General features: G+C 35.6%; 1 protein-coding gene across 3 annotated transcripts in view; it reads left to right on the top strand.

The window, feature by feature from the left end:
• The window catches only part of ANO3 (anoctamin 3), a 412,327-nt gene that overhangs the window by 281,096 nt on the left and 106,631 nt on the right, over positions 1 to 24,600 (top strand). For all 3 annotated transcript variants that reach the window (XM_004755876.3, XM_004755877.3, XM_013057935.2), the window contains 3 exons: positions 4,085 to 4,243; positions 18,687 to 18,787; positions 23,671 to 23,715. In XM_004755876.3, the coding sequence (XP_004755933.1) occupies positions 4,085 to 4,243; positions 18,687 to 18,787; positions 23,671 to 23,715 (305 nt within the window). The remainder of the gene's footprint in view (positions 1 to 4,084; positions 4,244 to 18,686; positions 18,788 to 23,670; positions 23,716 to 24,600) is intronic.

Genomic DNA, 24,600 nt, shown 5'->3' with positions numbered 1-24,600 from the left:
ACAGGTATTTGTCTTATAATAATTCACTGTTGTGCATTTGTTTATTGCACTTTTTGTTTTATAAATGCTGTTTCACAAGTATATGCAAAGGATACCTGCTTTCCTTTGCTCTGATTCCATATCCACACTAACATCCTTTGGATTACTTATCTATGTTTCCATCTGTTTTTGTCCTGAAGAAGATAATTTTCCAAAAAATTAGAAGGAGTCATTGGAATAATCAGAAAACAAGACAGATCCCAAAACAAATTAATACATTGCATACATATTTTACCTTATTTTTTGTGATAACAGCTGACTTTTTAAATTTTTTTTTAAAGATTTTATTTATTTATTTGACAGAGATCTCAAGGAGGCAGAGAGGCAGGCAGAGAGAGAGAGGAGGAAGCAGGCTCCCTGCTGAGCAGAAAGCCCGATGCGGGGCTTGATCCCAGGACCCTGAGATCATGACCTGAGCCGAAGGCAGAGGCTTAACCCACTGAGCCACCCAGGCGCCCCATAGCTGACTTTTTTTTAATCTCAAAAGGTCAGACAACATTGAGAGTAGCCTGTGTATATTACCTCATTTAGTCATAACTATAATCTTACAATGTTGATAATACTGTTATCTTCCCTGAAAAGCTGTGTGAATTGAAGCTGAGAAGTGAGATTAAGTTACCTAAGAACACAATTAATTAAAACCCCAGTCTGTCTGATACAGATACCAGTACCGTAACCAGCATATCATACTGAATTATACTAACTCAAAAGTATGGTAACCATGTAATCGGTCAGCAACCACTTGCAGATTAATGACCTGACCTAATTTCATATCTGCCTGACAGAGGACCATGATAAATTCACCCAAGACAACATGACCCTTACTGGCTCCCAGCATGTGTTAATCAGTCTTCCTCTCATACACCTTGACGTTCTTCAATTCCAAAGCTCAGACCTCTATTCCTGCACATGTTAGAGAGCACTGTAACTAAACATCTACATGTCTGCCACTCCAGATGTATGCTAAATTTCCTGAAAGACTTCTTTGTCCTCTTACATTTATCCCCCAAGTTTAACACGGTACCTAGCATATATTAGGTGTTCAATAAGTTCTTGTTAGCTTGAAAAGAACAAATACTGAAAAAAATATGCATCTCACAAACAGGCAGTTACTACCATAATTTTATTAAAAAACACCCAAAAGTGCCTTTTCATGCAAATAGGCAGACTTCTGTTGCTACTTTAAATGTGCAAAAATCTTTGCAAAGGATTCTTTCTCAGCATGAGCCGTAACATGCATATTGTCGAGATATTCTTTAGAGAGGCCAGCTTTTCTGAAAGTACCTGAGCTTTGTGGTTTGTAATGCATTAAATAATTAAGTTGTTTTCAAAACTGTTAAAAGATAAGGTACCTGGTGGATGATCAGCATCCCAGCTATTCTGAGCAAAACTAGTTTTATTCTGTCTTCTGAGATTCATAAACATGAAAATTGTTTCTAAATTAAATGCATCTATATTGTGATTGAAAGACATTTCACTATTCCAGATAATTTAAGAGATAAGTCTTGATTTCATGTTCGAATGAACATTATTATATCGAACAATTAAAGAAGTTGTTCTTTTGGTGTCTAGATACAATGATATGTGGATGAATTTCCCGCCAGTTCTGCTTTTTAAGGTTTGAACATGGTTAATCAATATATTGGTTAATAGTTGCCATATATCTATTAAAGTAAAATACAATGCCTATAACCTTAGAATTATATAGAACCTATACAATTTTTTAAAGATTTATTTATTTATTTATTTATTATTTTTTAGATGGATTGAGAGAGAGAGCACAGGGCGGCAGGGGCAGAAGGAGAGGAAAAGAGAGAATAAGCAGACACCATGCTGAGGCTACAGCCTAATGCGAGGCTTGATCTCAAGACCCTGAGAGCATGACCTGAGTTGAAATGAAGAGCCAGTCTTAACCGGCAGAACCACCCAGGCACCCCTATACGACATTTTTTAAACAAGATTCCGAAGAGATTTCCATATTTCTCCATGCTTATCTATTACCATTTTGATCACTATTTTTCATTTGGCCTGGTAAAACTCATCATTAATAATTTAGAATTCATAGAATCATTAGATAATAAATTAGAATTCTAGTTAATATAGTTTGACTGAGAACACATTCACTCAGAAACAAAAGCTGTGAATAATGCCTAAGGTCACTTATTATAAAAACAACAAAAAAATATATTGATTTTATTTGATAGTAAGGCAGCTGTTTCTCTGGGAGAGTTGAACATTTGTTTTGCTTAGACTTAGAACAATGGGTAACAGTATCTGACAGGGTTCCACTTTCAGTCCATGCTGCTTTTAAAATATGAAAAGCACAGTGACGCCTGGGTGGCCTGATCATTTGGGCATCTGCCTCCCTTTGGGTCATGATCTCAGGTCCTGGGATCCAGCCCCGCATCAGGCTCTCTGCTCAGCGGCGAGTCGGCTTCTCCTTCTGCCTCTGTGATCCCTCTCCCTTGTGATTGTTTCGTTCTCTCTAAAATAAATAAAATCTTAAAAAAAATTAAAAATATGAAAAGCACGTAAAATGGATTAAAAAACTATCTTATTTTCTTTTATTTTTCCTACCAACCATTCATTTACTTCTAGGTCTTCTCACTGAAGGACTTTTGCCTTCACCTGGGACTAAATATGTTAGTACCATAAGACTCAGATGACCCTTAATAATGGACTGGAGTGGATGGTATACTTCAAGAAAGGAAAATGCAGAAGAAAATTTGTATATGATTTTGTTTTAACCCAGTCCTTGTTTAAATTAATACAATGATGTCTGGAGACAATGGGTCATAAGTGAAGTGGGTATAAAGCAAAGGGCACACCATGCCTATTGCAGTTCAGCTGTAATTTTGCAATTATCTTCACCTCTAGTAATTTTATTTGTTTTAAGTACTGGAGGGGAGAGGATGAGAAATGAAAACACGATTTCTTCTTGGCCTTATATCCTTGAGGTCAGCCTTACCTAGATACACAGGATTATGGATATTGCCTGCGTTCCTTTGTTCCTCTCACAAATACTTATTGATGCCTACTATGTATCTGATTCTGGGTTAGATGTCTGGAATACTCTGAGGCAAAATGATGAAGCAACAACAACAACAACAACAAAACCCTTACCTTGATACAGTTTTTATTCTAGTAGGACAAGGCAGACAGCAAACAAAAGATAATATATTGTTTAGTGTTATATAACATGGTAGAAGTTAGTAAGTGCCAAGAAAAATAGACTGGGGAAAGTGGGCTAAGGGTCTCGGGGAGAGGAGTTATATGATGTCATTTCTAATGTGGCAGATCACTCAGGTGCCTCAGCTGTCAGGTCAGGTAAGTCTCGCAAGGCAGGAATTTGGTGGAAAATTGACCAGTCTATAAAAAAATAGCATGGGTGGATGGGCGCAGCAAGGGGAGGGCCTTAAAGCGATTTTGATGAGCAAGTGATTAGTCTTGGTAAGTAAGCTCTTTCAGTGGGCTCACGGATTTATATCCTGTGAACAAGTATTTGGGGAGCAAGCAGCTCAGGAATTATTGTTTGGTTTAGTGTTGTTGAACATAAGTTTAGAAAATAGTATCTATTCTGAGTATCATTTAATATTGGAAGCTATGTTGGCTTCAGTACTTATTCAGACTTCGTGCCTTTATTTTTGAAATGGGAGTTGTAAGTATTAAATAAGATCAAACATATAAGGCACTTAAGTCTGAGACTGATGTTGAATAAATATGCAGTATATGCTAGCTGATATTATTTTTATAGGACCTTATTGAATAAAACATACACATTTTGATGCCAACATCAGAGAACCAGTTTCTGGTATGAGACTGTGTAATTTCAAATTCTGAACATCACTTGTTAGCTTGTCTCCCATTATAGATCGCAACTGTCTTTAATCATCTTTCCATGTCTTATAACTGGAATGTAAAACAACACATTTTTTTTTTTTTTTGCTTTGCTTTTGGATTGCCCATATCCAAACCAAAGTGACTGAAACCAAAATATGTGTGCTTGTCTAACCTACGCTATTAACAAGCATTGTTTTATTTGCAGAATGACATGAATTACATAGCATCCAGTGGACTTCTGTTTAAAGATGGCAAAAAACGGATTGATTACATCCTGGTTTACAGGAAGTCAAATATACAATATGACAAAAGAAACACATTTGAAAAGAACCTCCGAGCAGAAGGCCTGATGTTGGAAAAGGAAGTAGGTGCTTTAATAACACTTCTTATGTGACATAATGGGCTAGGAGGGATATAATCTCTTATGTTTTAGCATGGGAAGCGTATCACACATGTTTCTATAAAATGCATAGTTATTTTCTCCCAAATGTAAAAGAAATACGTATGTATGGTCCCATTTAAATGTGTATTCCTTTTTTACTTACACATTTCCGTAAATTTAAATATTTTTCAAAGGGCATAACTATTTTTACGATTTCACAAATTGAAAAAGAAATCATTATACCTATATAAAGTACAAAACCTACGAAACGAAAAATGCTGAAAGAGTGCCAAGCCGTTAATGTCTGGGTTTTAACTGTAAATGAGTTCCTCCTCAGTCCTTTTTTTTTTCCCCCTAATGCTTTTATTTTATTTCAGACCTTATTTTTTTTTAGGGCTATTTTAGGATCACGACAAAACCGAGAAGAAGGTACAGAGATTTCCCATAGACCTCCTGCTCCCACAGATTTTCTCCCATCATCAAGATCCTTGTACCAGAGTGATACCTTTGTTAGGATTAATGAACCTACATGGGCTCATTATTATCACCCATAGTCCAATAGTGGTCACTTTTGACGTTGTACATGATATGGGTTCGGGTAAATGTACAATAACATGAATAACATGTATCTACCCTATGGTATAGTGCAAAGTATTTTCACTGTCCTAAAAATCCTGTGTGTTCTGCCTTGTGCCTCTCTCTGCCACCTTCAGCTCCCGGCAACCACTGATCTTCTTACTGTCTCCATAGTTTTACCTTTCGCAGAATGTCTGATAGTGGAATCATACAATTTATAGCCATTTCAGGCTTGATGTCTTCCACCGACTCATATGTACTTAAGGCTGCTCCATGTCTTTTCATGGCTTTATAGATAATTCCATTTTAGTGCTGAAAACTTTTCCATAATATAGATGTACCACAGTGTGTTTCTTCATTCACCTACTGAAGGACCTCTTGGTGGCTTCTAGGCTTTGACAGTTATGAATAAAGCTGCTTTAAGCATCCTTGTACAGGCTTTTGTGTGGACATAAGTTTTAAACTTTGGGTAAATACCAAGGAGTGGACTGCTGGATCATATGGTAAAAGTATGTTCATTTTTGTGAGAAACCACACCGTCTTCCCAGATGGCTGTCCCATTTTACATTCATTCCCACCAGCAATGAATGAGAGTTCCCATTGCTCTAAGTCCGTACCAGCGCTTGCTGCTGCCAGTATTCTGAACAGTGGCCATTCTAGTAGGATAGTAGATAGTGGTAGCTCATTTTTTTAATTTGCATTTTCCTGACGTATGATGTACAGCATCTTTTCATGTGCTTATTTGTCATTTATATATCTTGTTTGGTGAGGTATCTGTTAAGGCCTTTCAGCTGTTTATTTTCTTATTGTTAAGTTTTAATTTTTTTTTTTTAATTTATTTGACAGACAGAGATCACAAGTAGGCAGAGAGGCAGACAGAGAGAGAGGAAGGAAAGCAGGCTCCCTGCTGATCAGAGAGCCCGATGCGGGGCTCGATCCCAGGACCCTGGGATCATGACCTGAGCCGGTAGCAGAGGTTTTAACCCACTGAGCCACCCAGGCGCCCCATTCTTATTGTTAAGTTTTAAGAATTCTTTATATATTTTGGAGTAACTGTTCTTTATCAGATATGTCTGTTGCAAACATTTTTTTTTTTTAGTCTGTTGCTTGTTTTCTCCTTTCTTTTTTTTAAAAATATTTTTATTTTTTTATAAACATATAATGTATTATTAGCCCTAGTAGTACTGGTCTGTGAATCGCCAGGTTTACACACTTCACAGCACTCACTATAGCGCATACCCTTCCCCAATATCCATAACTCATTTCTTTTGACACTGTCTTTCACAGAGCAGAAGTTTTTAATTTTAAGCAAGTCCAACTTATCAATTTTTTTCATGGACTGTATTCTTGGTATTTTATTTTATTTATTTTTTAATTTATTTTTTAAATTTTTAAAAGATTTTATTTATTTATTTGACAGACAGAGATCACAAGTAGGCAGAGAGGCAGGCAGAGAGAGAGAGAGAGAGAGAGGGAAGCAGGCTTCCTGCGGAGCACGGAGCCCGATGCGGGGCTCGATCCCAGGACCCTGAGATCATGACCCGAGCCGAAGGCAGCAGCCCAAACCACTGAGCCACCCAGGCGCCCCTATTTTTTAAATTTTTTAATCTTTTTTTATTGTCTTGTTAGTCACCATAAAATACATCCTTCGTTTTTGATGCAGTGCTCCAAGATTCAGTGTTTATGTGCAACACCTAGTGCTCCTTGCCATACGTGCCCTCCTTAATACCCACCACCAGGCTTAGCCTGGTGGTATATTTTAAAAAGCATCCTCATACCCAAGGTCATATAAATTTTTTCTTATTTTGTCTTTTAAGAGTTACTTAGTTTTTCATTTTACATTTAGGTCTTGATCTATTTTTAGCTAATTTTCATGAAGGGTGTAAGGACTGTGTCTAGATTTGTTTAGATAGCTTTTGCATGTGGATGTCCAGTTGTTCCAGCATCATGTGTTTAAAAAACAGTTTTTGCTTCATTGTTTGACCTTTGATTCTCTGCAAAAGATTAGCTGGCTTTCATAAGTCATAGATATTTATGTGGGTCTATTTCTAGGCTCACTATACTGTTCCATTTTTCTACTTGCATACTTATTCACTAATTCCACTACTGTAGTTATTTAGTCAGTCTTGAAGTCAGGTAGCACCAGTCCTCCAAATGTGTTATCCTCCTTCAAAGTCGTGTTTGCTATTCTGGGTCTTTTTCTTCTCCATAATCTTTGTCAGTATCCACAAAATAACTTGCTGAAATCTTGATTGGCATTGCACAAATATATAGATAAGTTGAGACGAACTGACATCTTAACAATATCGTCTTCCTATCCATGAACATGAAATCTCTCTCCATTTATTTAGTTCTTTGACCTCATTAAATAGAATTTTATAGTTGTCCTCATATAGATATTGTACATGTTTTCTTTAGATTTATACTCAAGTAATTAGATCTTTGTGGTACTAATGTAAATGGTATTGTGTTTTTACTTTCAAATTCCATTGTTCATTGCTGAAAGAAAGCAATAACTTGCATATATTAACCTTCCATCTTCTAAAATCCTGTTGTAATTATTTATTGGTCCCAGGATTTGTTTTTGTTGTTATTGTTGATTTGTTTGAAATTTTTACATGTCTCTGTCATCTATGTCATCTGAGAACAAGAGAGTTTTCTTTATTCCTCCTGAGTCTATGTACCATTTTTGTTCTTTTTATACCACACTGTATTCGCTAGTACTTCCAGTATAATGTTGAAAAGGAGTAAACAGGTGCCTTTTTCCTGATCTTAGTAGGAAAGCTTCTAGTTTCTTACCATTAAGTATGTTAGCTGTAGGTGTTTTATAACAATCCTTTTCAAGTTGAATAAGTTCAACTTTATTGCTAGTTTACTTAGTTTTTATCATGAATGGATATTGAATTTTGTCAAATGCTTTTTATGCATCTATTAATATAATCATATGATTTTTCCTTTTCAGCCTGTTGATATGATGGATCACATTAGTTGATTTTCAAATACTGAAATGGCCTTGCATACTTAAGATAGATCCCAGTTGGTTGTGGTATATAATCCTTTTTATACATTGTTAGATTCTATTTCCTAATATTTTGTTAAAAATTTTTGTGTCTATGTTCATGACAGATATCGGTCTTAGTTTTTTTGTTTGTTTGTTTGTTTGTTTGTTTTTTTCTTGGAGTGCCTTTGTATGATTTTAATAATAGTGTAGTGCTGGCCTCATAGAATGAGTTAGGATGTTTCCTCTCCACTTCTGTACTCTGAAAGACATTATAGAAAAGTGGCACAATTTCTCTGCTTGGTAGAAACCATCAGTGTACCTATCTGGGCCTGGTGCTTTTCCTCTTGGAAAGTTATTAATTAATGATTCCATCTCTTTAATAAATACAGATCCATTCAGATTGTGTACTTTTTGTATGTGAATTTTGGCAGATTGTGTCTTTAAAGAAACTGGCCCATTTCATCTATGTTATCATATGTGAGCATAGAGTGAATCATAATATTCCTTTATTAACCTTTTAATTTCCATTGGCTCTGTAGTCAAGTCCCCTCTTTCATTTCTGATACTGATAGTTTGTGTCTTCTCTGTTTTTCTTAGTAAGCTGTCTAGAGGCTTAATGATTTATTGATCTGTTCAGAGAATAAATATCTCACCAATTTTTCTGTTGTTGTTTTTTTCTGTTCCCAATTTTACTGGTTTATCCACTAATTCTTTTTTATTGAAGTATTGTTGACATAATGTTATGATATGATATGCTTTAATTCTTGTTCTTTTTTTCTACTTATTTTGATTTTAATTTTCTTTTTTTTCTAGTTTCTTAAGATAGAAACTGAGATTATTGACTTTAAATCTTCCTTCTTTTTTTAAGTACATGCAATCAATGCTATAAATTTACCCCTAAGCACAACTTTCACTGTATTTAAATTTTAGATAGTATTTTTTATATATATATATATATATAAAATATATATATATAAAATATCCTGAGGGACACCTAACAGTGTCCCTCAAGATATATACTGATAAATTGTGTTTACACTTGCACAAAGCAGGAAAATATTTTTTCCTCTGGAGATTTCATTTTTGCCCTATGTGTCATTTGGAAGTGTGTTATTTAATCTACATATATTTTGAGATTTTCCAGTTATCTTTCTGTTATTGATTTCTAGTTTAATTCCATTGTGGTCTGAAAGCAGACATTGTAACATGATCTCTACTCTTTTAAATTTGTTAAGATATGTTCTATGGCCCAGAATATAATTTATCTTCTGAATGGTCCATGTGAGTTTGCGAAAAATGTGTATTCTGCTGTAAATGAAGTAATTTATAGATGTCAATTATATCTACTTGATCAATGGTGTTTGTGAGTTCAACGATTTTCTTACTGGTTTTCTGCCTGTTGGGTTTGTCTAATTCTGATAGAGGATTGTTAAAGTCTCCATCTGTGACAGGGGATTCATTTGTTTCTCCTTGCAGTTCTGTCAGTTTTTGCCTCACACAGTTTGACATTCTTATGAGGTGCATACATATTAAAGGTTGTTATGTCTTCTTGGAGAATTGGCTCCTTTTATCATTATGAGATGGCCTTCTTTATCTCTGACAACTTTTTTTCCTTGAATGATTGTTTTAAAGTGTTTTTTAAAGAATGTTATTTTTTTTCTACTGAAACAATAAAACTATCAATGTCCATTAAAAAAATAGAAAGTAGGTAAAGAGAAAGGAGATAGAAACATATCTTTCACACTCCTTTTATCAAAAACAAAAACAAAAACCTCTTGCCATCAAGTCCTAAAAAACATCCATTAAACACATAATTACAAAAGAAAAAAAAATCTTAATGTGAAAAACTTAAAGTATAAAAATGTACAAAGTAAGAAGTTAAAGTTTACATCTACTAGCTCCCAAATCATGTCCTTTTCTTTATTATTAGCCCTATTAATACCTTGATTTTATTCTCCTAGGTGTCCCTCAGGATATTTTCTATGTATATATAAAATGTATACATTTTTTAGAAAAAAACAGTCATCTTATGCATACTAGTCTACTACTCCAATCTGTCATTTAACAATGTACTATGAATATCTTAAATTGCCATTATATTTTGATCCAGCTCATCTTTTTTGTAAGGTGTATAGTGTTACAACTTGGGGATTTAATTAGCCGTTCCCTTATTCGAAGAAAATTTTTAAATTAAGTTTTTGAGGAGCCTCTAAATTACTACAAGTGTGATTCAACTACTTTTCTAAAGAATGGCACAAAGTGAAAATTGTTGATCATTTCTTTGATTAAATATCTAAGTAATTTGCTAATCAGTGTCAGTGAAATAGAGTGCTCACAGATACTTACATATGAAATGGGAGGCTCCTCCCCTTTATTCCCACAGGACAGCTCCTGTTGTTAGTTTTCTAAGAAACACATAAGGATATACTGAATTATAAGTTGAGGAGGCTCTAGAAAACTGATGTATTTATATTTATTAGCACTTTTAAAATATATATAAAATAACATTACAATGCCTTGACTTTTTACAAGGTAAGGATTTATTCACACACTGTCTAGTGCTATAGAATTGATCAAGTTGAGTTCTGGTCTCAATTTCTATTGACTCCTTTAATTGTGTTTCCCTTTTTTGTTTTTTTCCTGGAAATTTTAATCCAGAACATCCATATCACTAGAGTAATTCAACCAACAAGTATTTATTACAAAAACCTTATGAACTCAGTCTTGTGATAAGTTTTTATTTCCCCATGATTTCTCCTCCATATAATCAATCATTTCCTCATCTGTTCCCAGAGCAATTTATACATACATCCCATTATAATATTATTAGTTATTTTGCTTACATATCTCCAATTATTTATTAATTCAGCAAATAATCTTACCACATACTATTCAAGCTACTGGGGATCCAATCAGTAAGTAGACTTTCATTGACACTACATAGGAGTCAGTCTTTCATAATTATGATAACTTATCATAATCTGTGATAAGTGACCCCTCCCCCCCAAAAAAAGTAATCCTAGAAAGATTTATATCGAGGGCAGTGATCTAGTCTGGAGGGTGAAGGAACACTAGAGGAAGGGAAGAAGTGAAATTAAAAAAATAATCTTTGAAGTTTAAAAATGGATAATACCTAAAATAAGTCAAATAAAAGGGCGAGACATGGTTTTCAGTACTGACTACACATTCTAATCACCTGGGGATCTCTTAATCTATTAATGCCAAACCCCATCATCATAGGAATCAATTGATTATCTTAATGGTAGTGGTAGGAAGGACCCTGGCATTTTTTAGTACCAGAATAAAAGGGTACTAGATGAGTATGGAAAGAATGGTGAGGGCTAAATTCTTACACCTAGTAATATAAGACTTTTGATGACTTTCTTAAGGAAAATGGGGAACTATTGAAAAAATTTAAGCAGGGCAAGATCATGACCATATTTGTTTTCTAAGAAGATACCTTGGAATCCTGAAAAGAGGATAGATTTGAAGAGTAGGACTAAAGGCACAGATATCATGGATGGCATTAGAGAGGGAGGAGAAAGATATGGATCTGATAAATATTTAAGTTAAAATGTAGATACTTGGTTTGGTTATGATAGGAAAAGAGAGGAAGATCTCAAGGGTAATTTAGGATTGTGGCTTGAGCTATTTCTTTATTCATTCAAGGAGCATTAATGAAGTACTTATTATACACTATCTTCTGGAGATAAATGGGAATCAAGATAGATAAAAATGGGTAACGTTCTCATAGGAGAGAAACCGTAAATCAACAAGAAAAACTGCATAATGAGAAATGTCATGCAATTATTAAAACAAAATAATTTATTAAAGTTTTTTTCAAGTTTTATTTATTTTAGAGAAAGAGAATTAGCAGGAGTTTGTATGTGTTGGGGGAGGGTCGGAGGAAGAGGAAGGAAGAGAATCTCAAGCAAACTCCCCACTGAGCATGCAGTCTAACAAGGGGCTTGATCTTACACCCATGGTGATCATGATCTGAGCTGAAATCAGGAGTCAGATCCTTAACTGACTGAGCCACCCAGGTGCCCCTAAAACAGAATAACTTATATAGGGAATGTGGCTAGGTAGTTATGTATGCATGTGTGATCCGAAAGAGTTATAAATGAAAAGGAGTCCATCATGGGGAGATTAGGGGACAGAATACTATTGGCAGAAAGAATAGCCAGTACAAAACTACTTTTGACAAGAAGAGAGCAAATTCGGGGAGAAAGTGGAGTGGGATTATGGGAACAAAGATCGTAAGCTAGTAATTAAGGGACCTTTGAGAAATATAAGTAGAAAATGTTTGAATTTTGTGTTAGAGCCCACTGAGGAGTGTGAACTGAAAGTTAATGCTTTTGTCTTTAGTTCATAGATGGTAATATAAGCCACGTATTAGGATGAAGCCACTAGAGAGAAGAAAAGAAAATGCATCTAGGGGACAGCCTGTAAAATGTAGGAGAGGAGAGTAGACATTTGAAGGAGTTGGAGGTAGATGGAAGAGGCAGAGAAGAGGAGTCACAAGGAAAAGGGACTAGCAGGGTAACGTACCACTGAAAAGTCCAGTAAGACAAGAAGAAGGCTCGTTCCATTGGAGGTTGAGAAAAATCTTTGGTGAAAGCAAGGAGAATCCTCTCTCTGAGGAGACAGACATGCAAGCAAGATGGACATGGTTTGAAGGGTGGAAAAGCAGAGTCAGCAGCTAATGTTACCCTGGGGGTGGGAGGATGGAAAGCAGTAGCCAGAGATGGGCAAGAGCTCTTAGGAGGTTTCATTCTCTCCTTCTTTCTTTATTCTTATATGAGATGCTTAAATGGTGATGGGAAAGAAGGGTGAGGAGAGGGTGAGAAGAGGGAGGGGAGGGAAAAGAAAGGGTTTGTAATACGAGGATAGAGAAAAGGAAATTATGAACACGTCAGCAAGTATCAGACTTGTTAGCTGAAAAATAGGAATATCCCTCAAGCAACAAGTTCCCAGTTTTTAAATTTACATTCACCAGAGCTAAGCCTTGAGTCTGGCAGAGAACAGGTTTCAAATCCTCATTGTATCACACGTTCACATGGACAATTTCTAGACGATCACATCATCAATAGTTAGGGATTCATATTGGAAGGCCATATGAATGAAGAGGTAGATGATCTGTAACTGTGCTTGTGTTCCAAGTACACTTTCAGGTTGTATGAGCAATTTGTCTTCTTAGATCTGTTCTTTCTCAACTACCACATTCTGTTTTCTTTCAGCTCTCTGCCACTGGCTTGCAGAGAGTGACTTTGTAAAAACTCAAGTTTTTAAATTCCTTCTCTCAAGAGTGAATATTCTACTTCTTGGGAATTTTGGATGGAATAATTAAATAATAATGTGAAGTGTGAAGGCGGTGGGTGTTTTGTTCCATCCGAAAAGGCTGCCTTCATCAGAGCTAACAGAATAGCGGCAGATTGGGAGCTTTTGATTCCAAGGGGGAAAGTAATCTTTCTCCCTGGCAACACCGTCCCTTCACCAACCCCCTGCTCAGTAGCTGCAAGAACACGAAACTACTTTTGTTTTGTTTTAAGTAGAGGTATAACAAAAGAGAAATTAAGTTGAGGAAGTTATAAAAGAAGACAGTTCATGCTGCTTGAAAAAGATCTATATATATTTAAAGTTAAGACATACAAAATTAGAAATGTTCTAGCTGTATGTGCACTTAGCTTGACATTTCACTCCTTGATGGTAGAATTAATGTGGAAACATCTTTCTAAAGCATCTCTTTTATTTAAGTGTATTAGATATTTTCACATCTTAAAGGTTGACAGGAATGAATTAATAATCAGTGCTATGCCAGCTATTCATGATGCTAATCTGAATTTTGACATAGTGCCTCTTCCAGAATAATTCTGGTTTATTTGCATTCTTGTTTCCATCATCTCTTGGTGAGGTACAAGTTACATAGGACGTGTACTTAAAATAAGTTAACTCACTCATTCATCCATTCAACAAATGTTTAGTGAGTGACTACTCTGTGCCCAGCATGGAACTCAGTGCTTAGTAAACATAAATGAATAAAATGAAGATCGCTTCTTCCATGGCACTAACATAAATAAATAGATTCACATATTAGAAGATAATAAATACAACAAGGAAAAGAATAGAGAAGGTGAGAAAGATGGGGCAAGCACAAGCAAGTTGTAACAAGTGACCGGAAGATAAGAAGTAGAATGAGTGAGGGATAAGGTAGTAGGAGAGAGTGATTAGCAAGATATTGAGCATGAGATTATAAAAGGCTGTGTAGGTCACTGAAAACACTTTGGCTTTCACCCTGAATGCGAAAGGGTTCTGAGAACTTATATGATCTGAGTTCTATTTTAAAGAGTTACTCTGGCTCTTATGCTATGAATACATTATTGGGGGCAAGCATGTGAGCAGAGACTCTGTTGGATAGCACTGTAGGAATCTAAGCCAGAGATGATGATGGTTTAGACCAGGGTGGGAGCTGTGGGGAAGAGGAGAGTGATCGACTCTGGTTGTACATACTGTAAGGTAAAACAAATCAGGATACACCTGGTAGAATAGAACCCAAGCTCTCCTGCTGTGGGAGTTAAACCTTCTAATACCTCTCCTAAAATGTGTGTCATTCACACCTTCTTCATGCCACAACTGTACTCTGGCAATCAACATGCCTAGGCTTCAGGAACCATGATGCTCTGAATGAGAATGAGATCTCCATTCACACTAGATTAAGGTCCAGCTCCTGAAAGACCATTTTTTTTTGTCCCAGGAACTGTGTGTTTCACAATAGAGATTCCTACTTTCAAACTCACATGGTACCATCGGAGGGAATGCAATGTTCAAACATCAGTGCCTTTCTCAAGGGCTTGTTACTCAGTCTTAAATCATTCCACGCGTAGAATGTGTCAGTCTGGTATAGATTGGTTTTTGTCTGTGTCTAGACTCATTCATTTCACAGAGGCCTTTCTTCCAGAATCTGAGGAAAATTAATACCTGATATGTTTTCTGTAATCTTGAGGGTGTCATTTTTTTCTATCTTTATAGCTGCTAAAAAAGAGCCCACTTCTCCCTAGGAACTAGCTATAACATACAGGTATAGGATAACTGAAATACACGTAAAGGAAGAGATATTTTCCAAAGAGACCCTAGTCCACAGAAATAGTTATATTACAATTATACCCAGTTTATATTACCAGAAAAATATTTAATTCTTTAATCACTTGATTCTAGTTACTGTAGAATTTCCCCCAAATATAGGTTGTTACTGGTTTTATAATTGTATAACTCAAAAGGCCTATTATTGAAGGCTTACACAACTAAAGGATAAAGAATTACAGAGAAAAAAGAGAAAGAGCGTGTGAGAGAAAGATTCTAGTGAAGCTTTGAAATTAGCTATTATTTTGGCTCACATCTGATTAAAGAAGCATGCTCTTGACAGAGAATGAACAATTCAGGATATCCTCTTACACTTGAGTAGTTTCTGTGTCCAGCCTCTCATAACACTCCTAACAGCTCTCTGAGTTAAGATCATTGTCTCCAGTTCTCAGGAGAGAAAGCAGGATCAGAGAGATAAGGTAATTTCCCCAAGCTCACAGAGCTAAGTAAATGGTAAAGATGGAATTAGTGCTTAAGTCTTTGTGATTCCAAACACTTTGTTCTGTCTACCATACCATGTGATTTTTTTTTTTTTTTCTAAGTAAGCAGTTAGGATTGAAGAACTTTAAGTTGTGCCTGGTAAGTGAAAAGGCAAGTTGGTCTAACACCAGTAGCCAGCACTATAATTTCAAAAGAAAGATCTTTGTTATCAGTTTCAATATAAGAACTTTTGTATGACTAAAGCAGGAAAAACTATAATAAAACATGACATTCTTCTTTCACTTGCCTCATTGAAGGAGTCATTTAAATGCTTATGTTTTGTATGTTTAGAAAGATTTTCTTGATCTATCACTCCTACACAGAAACCTTTCTCTTTTTTTTATTGAATTCAATTTAGTTAACATGTAGTGCAGTTTCAGGGGTAGAATTTAGTGATTCATTAGTTGCATGTAACGTCCAGGGCTCATTACATTAAGTGCCCTCCTTAATACCCATCACCCAGTTACCCATCCCCCCACCAACAACCTTCAGTTTGTTCCCTGTAGTTAAGAGTCTCTTCTGGTTTGCCTCTCTCTCTGTTTTTATCTTATTGTATTTTTTCCTTCTCTTCCCGATGTTATCTGTATTGCTTCTTCATTTCCACGTGAGTGAAAACATATGGTATTTGTCCTTCCCTGACTGACTTATTTCTCTTAGCATTATACCCTCCAGTTCCATCCACATCATTGCAAATGGCAAGATTTCATTGTTCTTAATGGGTGGGTAATATCCCATTATATATGTATACCACATCTTCTTTATCCATTCATCTATCAGTGGACATCGGGTCTCATCCCATAGTATGGTTGTTGCGGACATTGCTGCTATAAACATTGGGGTGCATGTGGTCTAAATTCAAAGGCCTGTTAATATTTAACATATACTGTGTCATTGTTAATTTAATTCCCACATTTTTTACCTGTAATTTAAAACAAGCATATTCAAAGTAGGAAAGCTCTTTGGAAATTATACTTATATGAAAGCATGTTTTGCTATTTTTCCCATGATGATTTGCAAAATACAAGTACCTCAATAAACTCTCAAGAAAAAAATAATCCATGGCCCCAAATTTTGGAAATTTAATTTACTTTTTCACCTTCTTGGATATTTTTAGCAAGTACACACATATTAAAGTGTCTCACAAGTCCTCTAGCGAGAAATCCAAAATTTTATTGACCATGGAATATCTTGCTTCTTTTTTCATTGTACTCTGGGAAATAAACTTTAGCAAATGCTGTTCAATAAAAGTGCCTGTCCTATGGCAATGATGCCCCCTATATCTGAGTATCAGTCAGGTGATTGCCCCATGGTTTTCTAAGAATACTCTTTAAATATTGGTGATACATACTTGAAATATTGTTCTGCAAACTTATGAAATCAGCCACACCTAAAATATAAGCTATATATATGTATATATATATATACATATATATATAATCTTAAAATAAATGTGTTTTAAGATTTTATTTATTTATTTGACACAGAGAGAGATCACAAATAGGAGAGAGGCAGGCAGAGAAAGAGGGAGAAGGAGGCTCTCTGTTGAGCAGAGAGCCTGATGTGGGGCTTGATCCCAGGACTCTGAGATCATGACCTGGGCCAAAGGCAAAGGCCTAACCCACGGAGCCACCCAGGCACCCCCAGGGCTATATTTTGGATATAATGTATTGATTATAAATTTATGAATATATTAATGTGTGGACATAAAACTGTACAGTTTAATTATAAAATATATGTGATTTTAAATTAAAATGATAAATTTCTTCCATACTTCTGAGCTTTTAAGATGATTATGTTTCTTGAGAAGTTCCAGCTATCTGAAATTTAAATGAACAGTGCTAATCAAATAGAGTCCAGTTGTGTCTAACCTAGAAACCTTGCTAAGTGAAAGCAAAACATAATTGTTCCTTTATATATTAGCATCAATAACCACCTGAAGGGTAAACTCTGTGGAATTCACTCCTAGAATAGTCACATTCATCCTTCTTGCTATGTGGGCCTCAGATAGTACAGGACCTTGAGAAAATAACTGTCTAGGCTTTAGGGGCACTGGGTGTCTCAGTGGGTTAAGCCTCTGCCTTTGGCTCAGGTCATGATCCCAGGGTCCTGGGATCGAGCCCCACATTAGGCTCTCTGCTCAGCAGGGAGCCTGCTTCCTCCTCTCTCTCTCTCTCTCTGCCTCTCTGCCTACTTGTGATCTCTGTCTGTCAGATGGATAAATAAAATCTTTAAAAAAAAATAATAACTGTCTAGGCTAAAAAAAAAAAAAAAGAATATGACCATGAATGATATGTAAGGCCAAACTAGTCAATTATATAGTTGCCTATTTTAGCCTAGTGGGACACATCTAAGAATCCTTATAATTATCTGATTCAAAATGCAGCTGCAGGGGTGCTCTGGGTGGCTCAGTGGGTTAAGCCTCTGCCTTCTGCTCAGGTCATGCTCTCTGCTCAACAGACACACACTTGTGATCTCTCTCTCCCCACACACACTTGTGATCTCTCTCTCTCTGTCAGATAAATAAATAAAATCTTTTTTGAAAATGCAGCTGATTATCTATTAGTAATATGAACAAAATATTCAGAACAATGGAATCCAATTCTGGGAATTCTTAAGAATTAGAATTTTGTTAAAAGCCCCATTAATAATTTTGGTGCACAATTGATTCTGCTTAAAAACCTTTTGTGTGGATCAAAGACACTTCAATTCTTCTGGACTAAAAGGTTAAAGTAAGTGTGCAAATTTGACAGCTCTGTAGGGTCATGGACTTGTATGATTTATGCTCCATTTTTTCTCCCAGGATTTTCATAGGACCTAGCCGGTATTAGTTACTCAATAAAATCTGCTATAAGAGTAAGTGAATGAATCAATGAATGATTAGTGGCAGCTGTGAGTGTTTTCTGTTCCCTCTGAGCAGAATGATGATAAAGTTTCCAACAAGAATAACTTTAGATTCCTAACTGGCTCGTGATTTTTCTGGTTGGGTATTCCGGATCTTGATAACAGTCAATATAAGAAAAAAATCATTCTTATATGCAATGGCATTATTACATTTTTATGAAGGTTTTTCTGCATTACAAATTTTTATTCATATAAATCCTGATTAAATCAGTGACAATGATTTATGTGGTGACACGGTGACCGTGTTGTTTCTTTTCAAATCAAATTGTGGCACAATATCATCAACTTTGATCTAGATAATGATAACTGTCTTTCTATCCTTTGCAGCCAGCTGTCGCAAACCCTGATATCATGTTTATTAAAATTCATATTCCATGGGATACGCTGTGCAAGTATGCAGAAAGGCTAAATATCAGGATGCCCTTCAGGTACTTCCAAATTTTACTTCACTCTATCTCAATGTATCTCAAAGATTATTCTGTTCTTTGCAAAACTTTAGAGAAACAAATGTTAATTAACTCTTCTACAGAGCTTTTTCTTCCAAATGTTAGAATATCTTGGAGACTTTTTTTTTCCCTCCTCATATGTTTGCCAAATGTGATAAAATTTATGGTCCCTTGGATGTTTTATAACGTTTCTAGGTGGACTGGCCTAGAGGGAGGGAAAAATGGTTGTTTTCAGAGTTTGACTTCCTGTTTCCAAGATCAGTCTCAGTTCTTATTTCATATGGGTGGGTCTCACTGCTTTAGTGGAAGGCAGGATGTATATGTAGCATCCATTTGTAAGCAGAGAGAGTGTTTCTCTTGGTCTAGCAGTTAGCAAGAATCATTCCTTGCAGTTCAAACACGTAATCTCTTAGATCTGTCCTCAATCTCAGAGGATACATGGGAATGAGTCAGACATTTAACTGACTGCACTACTCACGTGCCTCCCTATAACATGTCTTTTAAAATAATGTTTACAATTGATACATTACTAAAACTGATAGAAAATGTTGTTGAAATTCTCATGATATAATAATATAAATATTAGAACTAATATGCAACATTTTTCAGAAATGTATCAAAGGAATACTAGTTCCACAGGTTCTTAAGAGAAAAATATCCTGTGAGCAAATATGTTTCTGAATTTCTGAGTTGAACAGTAAGTTTCCTTACTGTAGGAATTTTTAGAGAAGTGGCTCTCATGCTGCCTGTAGAGTACATTACAATCACCTGAGACACTTAGTAAACATGAGGTTCCTGGAGCCCTCCCCCCAGGGATTATGGCATACAAATTCTAGAACAGAAGGTATATACATTTTTAACAAGCATCCCACAGGATTCTGATGCAGATGGCAAAGAAGTATTGTCTTAGCAATTTTAATATTTTAGTAATTCTGACCATTTTTATACATTTCAAGAGTTGGTTTTACAAAGCACCCTTTCCATTTGAGGATAGGATTTTTTTAAAAATCTTAATATGTAGGTGTTCTTGGGAAAACAGTTTGACAAATACTGGAACACAGAGTTTTCTTGGAACATTTTCCAGATCAGTTTAAATAATAGATGTAACATTAACTCCTTAATAACTAACTTCTCATTTATTTATTAGGTGCACATGAAATTTGGCATAGCCATTGCCTCATAAAAAGAGAATGCTATACAAGCATAAACTAAGTGGCAAAGTGTTTTTATGATGGCTGAGTCAGTTTCCAATTGTCAACTGTTATCAAATTTAAGAACATATATCCTGCCTTAAAATTAAAATATACAATAACAAAGAACTTAAATAGGAAAAAACAGATATTTCTTTTTAGGACAAGAATTTTTAAAAGATTTATGCATAAAAAAGCTTATACATGCTTGGCTATCCCACATATGTATTCAGTATTAAAACCTCTCTCTATTGTATTTCACAAAGAAAACCTGCAAATGTATACAGAAAAGATTATTAGAGTTGTAACCTACCATACAATAAGGATAAATTATTGTATGAACAGAAATCTTAAGCATTTTATTTAAATTCTCTACTTAAATATATGTATAGAACTTTATACTTAAATCTTCTAGCTCTTTCCTTTTTTGATTATTTTTCCAAAGTAAATATGGCCTATGTATTAGATTTGATGTTTCAGAAACTACCCAAGAAAATTTCAGAGGATGAAAATAGTTCAAATTTTCTTATTTTTCTTCTATCAGCGAGGACTTAGCTTGTGTCTTCCACATTGCAGAAATATTAAGTCCTGCTTTCGTTATTTTTCTTTTGTTTCAAAGGTAGTTCCTATTCATTCTTACCCCTTTCGTAATAAAAGAGTCAAACATATTTTAAGATGATTTGGTCATCCCCCCCCCTCAATTTGAGTTCCTTAATAGGATTCTTAATCTTCTCCCACAAATATTTTAAACATAGCAGATTGGGGGGGAATATTTTTAAACCATTAAGAATAATTTTTCATCACAATTGGGATTAAATTTAGATCACTTTTCTATGCAAAGAACACTTCACTCAAAAATAAAATAACTTAGAAACAACCAGGGAGCCCGACATATGAAATAGGTAAAACTGGAGCTACTCTCCCTGACAAGGTGAGGACCCAGGGTTCCACCCGGGTGACTGCCCATCCCCCTTGGCCCTGCAGGCATCTCCACTTGTGACCACAGGGATGAGTGGAACACTGGTTTGGAAAACCGTGCTTCCCATCATTATTTACTTACAGTTTTGAGTGGATGTTCTAAATAGCTGGGTAGATAGATCGGGAGATAGATGCTGCCTTGATGCAAGGTATAAAATCATAGAATCGTTCAAATGAAAAATTAAGGGGAAAATAAAGAAAGCTCTGTCTGTGAACAATATGTAGTTAATAAAGTACAGGGTGGAGGATTATGGGTAGAAAATTATTTGGTCCTGCTGGTTCACTTATGAAGAAGAATTAAGGAAAAGAGCAAGTTATTATTGACGTCATGGATTAAAAATACACTTAGGGGGAAAAAACAAAATCTCCCTCAACCGAGAAAACTTCACAAAAGTATAAGAGAAAGAAAATGCTTGTATTATTGCCTAAGCGTTAAATCAAAATGTGATGTACATCACAGGCAGTTTGCTTAGTGATTGCAAAGACAGAAAGAAATCTCACCCTTTAATATAGCCAAACAGATAAACAATAACCAGTCCTCAAGCAAGAGGACCCAACAGCACTAATTGTCACACATAGTTCATCGTGAATTTAACTGATAGAGAGTGTTAGTTAGGAAAAGTGAGTCTCTTCATTTTTATTTGCTTTTATAATATTACTCTGAAAAGTGTATATATTCATCCTTTGTGGCTTTCTTCCTTTGTTTTTTCCTTATTGTCCCCAAAGCACTTCAAAGATAAAAAAAAAGTTTATGAGAAATTTCAAACTGGCAGCAATAAAGATAAATGGAGACTAGTATTAAATCTAAATGTCCCCTTGCAATATTCCTTACTGTATCTGTGGTTGATAATAATAATTTTTATCTCCTCTATATAACATTTCTATGTTTTTTGGTGCAAAAAACTATTTTAAACTAATTTCTACATTTGTAGCTTTAAAAAAATAATTCGTTATTTAGCAAATGTTAATATTAAGTGCAAAGTGATCTCAGGCACTGAAGGAAATAAATGCAACTGTAAATTAAACAAAGACTCATTCATTTACTCATCAGCTATCTGAGCACCTGCTATTTATCAAACAGTGAGCCAAATATACAGCATGCATACAAAGTCAAATGAAATAAAACCACTACTTTCAAGAGGCTCAGTGTCCTGTAGAAGATAGTCTATTATCAGTTATATAATGATGATGAAATAGTGCAAGACAATCTGTGTAGAGGCAGTTCAGAAAGAAGATGGTTTATATTCCAGTGGGGATGGAATTACGTATGCACATGAATTTTCTGTATATTTGAAAAAATGAAGGGGAAGATATTTAAATGAGTTTAGGACAGACATGGCAAGACTTGAAATTTCATATTTGAATTTAGTATTGAGGTATGTCAAGGACAACTGAAAAAAATATATCGTTTTTAGCAGTAAAACTAGTGTTTGCCATGAAATATGGTAGTTCAGGTTTTCAAGTTTTCTAAGCAGTTAATAACACAGTTAGGACCAAATATCGATTGTCCTGACTCAGCTCTGCTTTTTAGATGCCACAGAGGGAGGAATTTACTGATCCTCTGAAATGGGTTTTGTTGGGTGGGGGAAAAAAGGCATTTTAGAAAGCCTTGACTATGAGATTTCTGAGCTCCAAAATGAGGACCTGGTAAGAATCTTTAAGGAGATGAATTATCCTCTGTCACAAACTTCTGGATTCTCTGAAATCAGACATGCTGCACACCTACTTAAAACACTCAATGTTTTTCATCCATTGTTTTTTATCCAAAAACCTTAGAGTCAGTGGTAAGACGCCTCATTATCTGTGTCTTCTTCACCATCCCTGCCAGCTCTTTTATCACTGTGCTCAACTTGCAATTTTATACTCCAGAGACCACCAAAGTAGCTGCAGTTTCCTGAATCTGAAAATACTTGGTGTTGCTCCTATAACCCCATGTCACATGCTGCGGCCTCTATCAAGAATACTGTGTCCTACGTACTTTATTCAGAGGACGACTCCCACTCATACCTCAAGATTCACCACAGATAATACATGCTCTGGAAAGGTTTTTCTGACTCCTTTCTCCTTCATCTACAAAAACTAATTGAGATCCCATCCTAGGTCCTTCCTTAGCACTCTGTTTTCCTGCATTATCACAATTTATTTGAACTATCACTTGTCTCCTCAACTGTTAAGGAGACTCTTTGAGGGAGATGCCCTCATTTTTTCCTCTACATTTTTAATGGTTATACCTTAACGTAGCTCGCAGAATAGCTCCGTACTGCATATGTGTTTAGATAGAAATATAAATAAGTGGAAGGATGGATGGAAGAATGGATCAGTTCATATAAGCAAATGATCCAGTTAATATGCATTGGGTAGCAGAAGACAGACTCAAAAAATGGAATTAAAAGTCAAATGTTCAGAAGTGATCTATTAATTTATCAAAGTTTTTTTAATATTTTATTTTATTTTTTCAGTGTTCCAAGATTCATTGTTTATGCACCATATCTAGTATCAAAGTTTTTTGTTATTAGAGACTTAAAATCTGAAATTAAGACAACATACATTCAGAAGTCTTACTATCATATTGGCTTATTTCTTGTCTTAGGTATGTGGAAGTTGGAGAGTTAATATACTCAGTATGATTGAATGTTGTCACTCACTGGTTTCTCTTTTTTCACATGACTGTTTTCACCTGTTCCTATTATTTTTCAGGAAAAAGTGCTACTACACTGACCGGAGGAACAAATCAATGGGCAGGTCAGTGGCTGATGCATAATTTGTTTATAACAATTTGTCATTTGGCAAAAAGCAAGAAAAATAAAACATTCAATTACCCATATCAGCAGTTGTAAATTTTAGGAATAAAAACTTTGTTGATTTGTTCAAATATTTCCAAAATGACTTATGCCAAATTTAACAATGTTTAAAATCAGATCATCTCTTTTTTTTTTTCTATTTACCATTGCCATTCCTGCAATCCTCTTTTTGTTTTGTGTTTTTTTTTTTTTTTAAGATTTTATTTATTTATTTGTCAGGGAGAGAGCACACAAGGCAGGGGGAGCAGCGGCTGAGAGGCCAAGCAAGGAGCCCATAGTGGGGCTTAATCCCAGGACCCAGGGATCATGACCTGAGCTGAAGGCAGATGCTTAGCCTATGGAGCCACTCAGATGTCCCAGCAATCATCTTGATATAATGTTGTGAGAAGGGGATTTTAATTGCAAGTTAGCATCTCAGGAGATTTTAATTAAAAAACAGTTATAAAATCAGGATTGATGGGCAAATGATGACCCACTGGAGTCCTAGAAGAGCAGACATGGCAGAAACCTCTGGATCATTCAGTCCAGATCTCTTGTTTGACAGAGGTGGTCAAGGACAGACCAGCCTTTAGAGTGACGAAGTGGTCTGCCAAGGCCACACAGCATCTCTTGGATCACAGGCCAGCTCTTATTTCACCAGCTGAGCTGCCTGTTTTATCCGAATATCGAAAACATACTTTTTCAAGAGCCTCCTTTCAAAATTTCTCTCTACCCACTGCAGTAACCGTAGCTATGACAAGGAATTTACCAAACCACAACCCTGAGACAGGAGAAGCTCTCCCACCGGAATTACCTTGGCCTGTTTCACTGAGGAAAATGAGCTTCC

Source organism: Mustela putorius, unplaced genomic scaffold (assembly GCF_011764305.1).
Source record: "Mustela putorius furo isolate JIRA1106 unplaced genomic scaffold, ASM1176430v1.1 tig00003859_pilon_pilon_pilon, whole genome shotgun sequence".
NCBI lineage: Eukaryota > Metazoa > Chordata > Mammalia > Carnivora > Mustelidae > Mustela > Mustela putorius.
The sequence above is the reverse complement of the archived record's forward strand: the minus strand, read 5'-3'. Positions and strand labels throughout refer to the sequence as shown.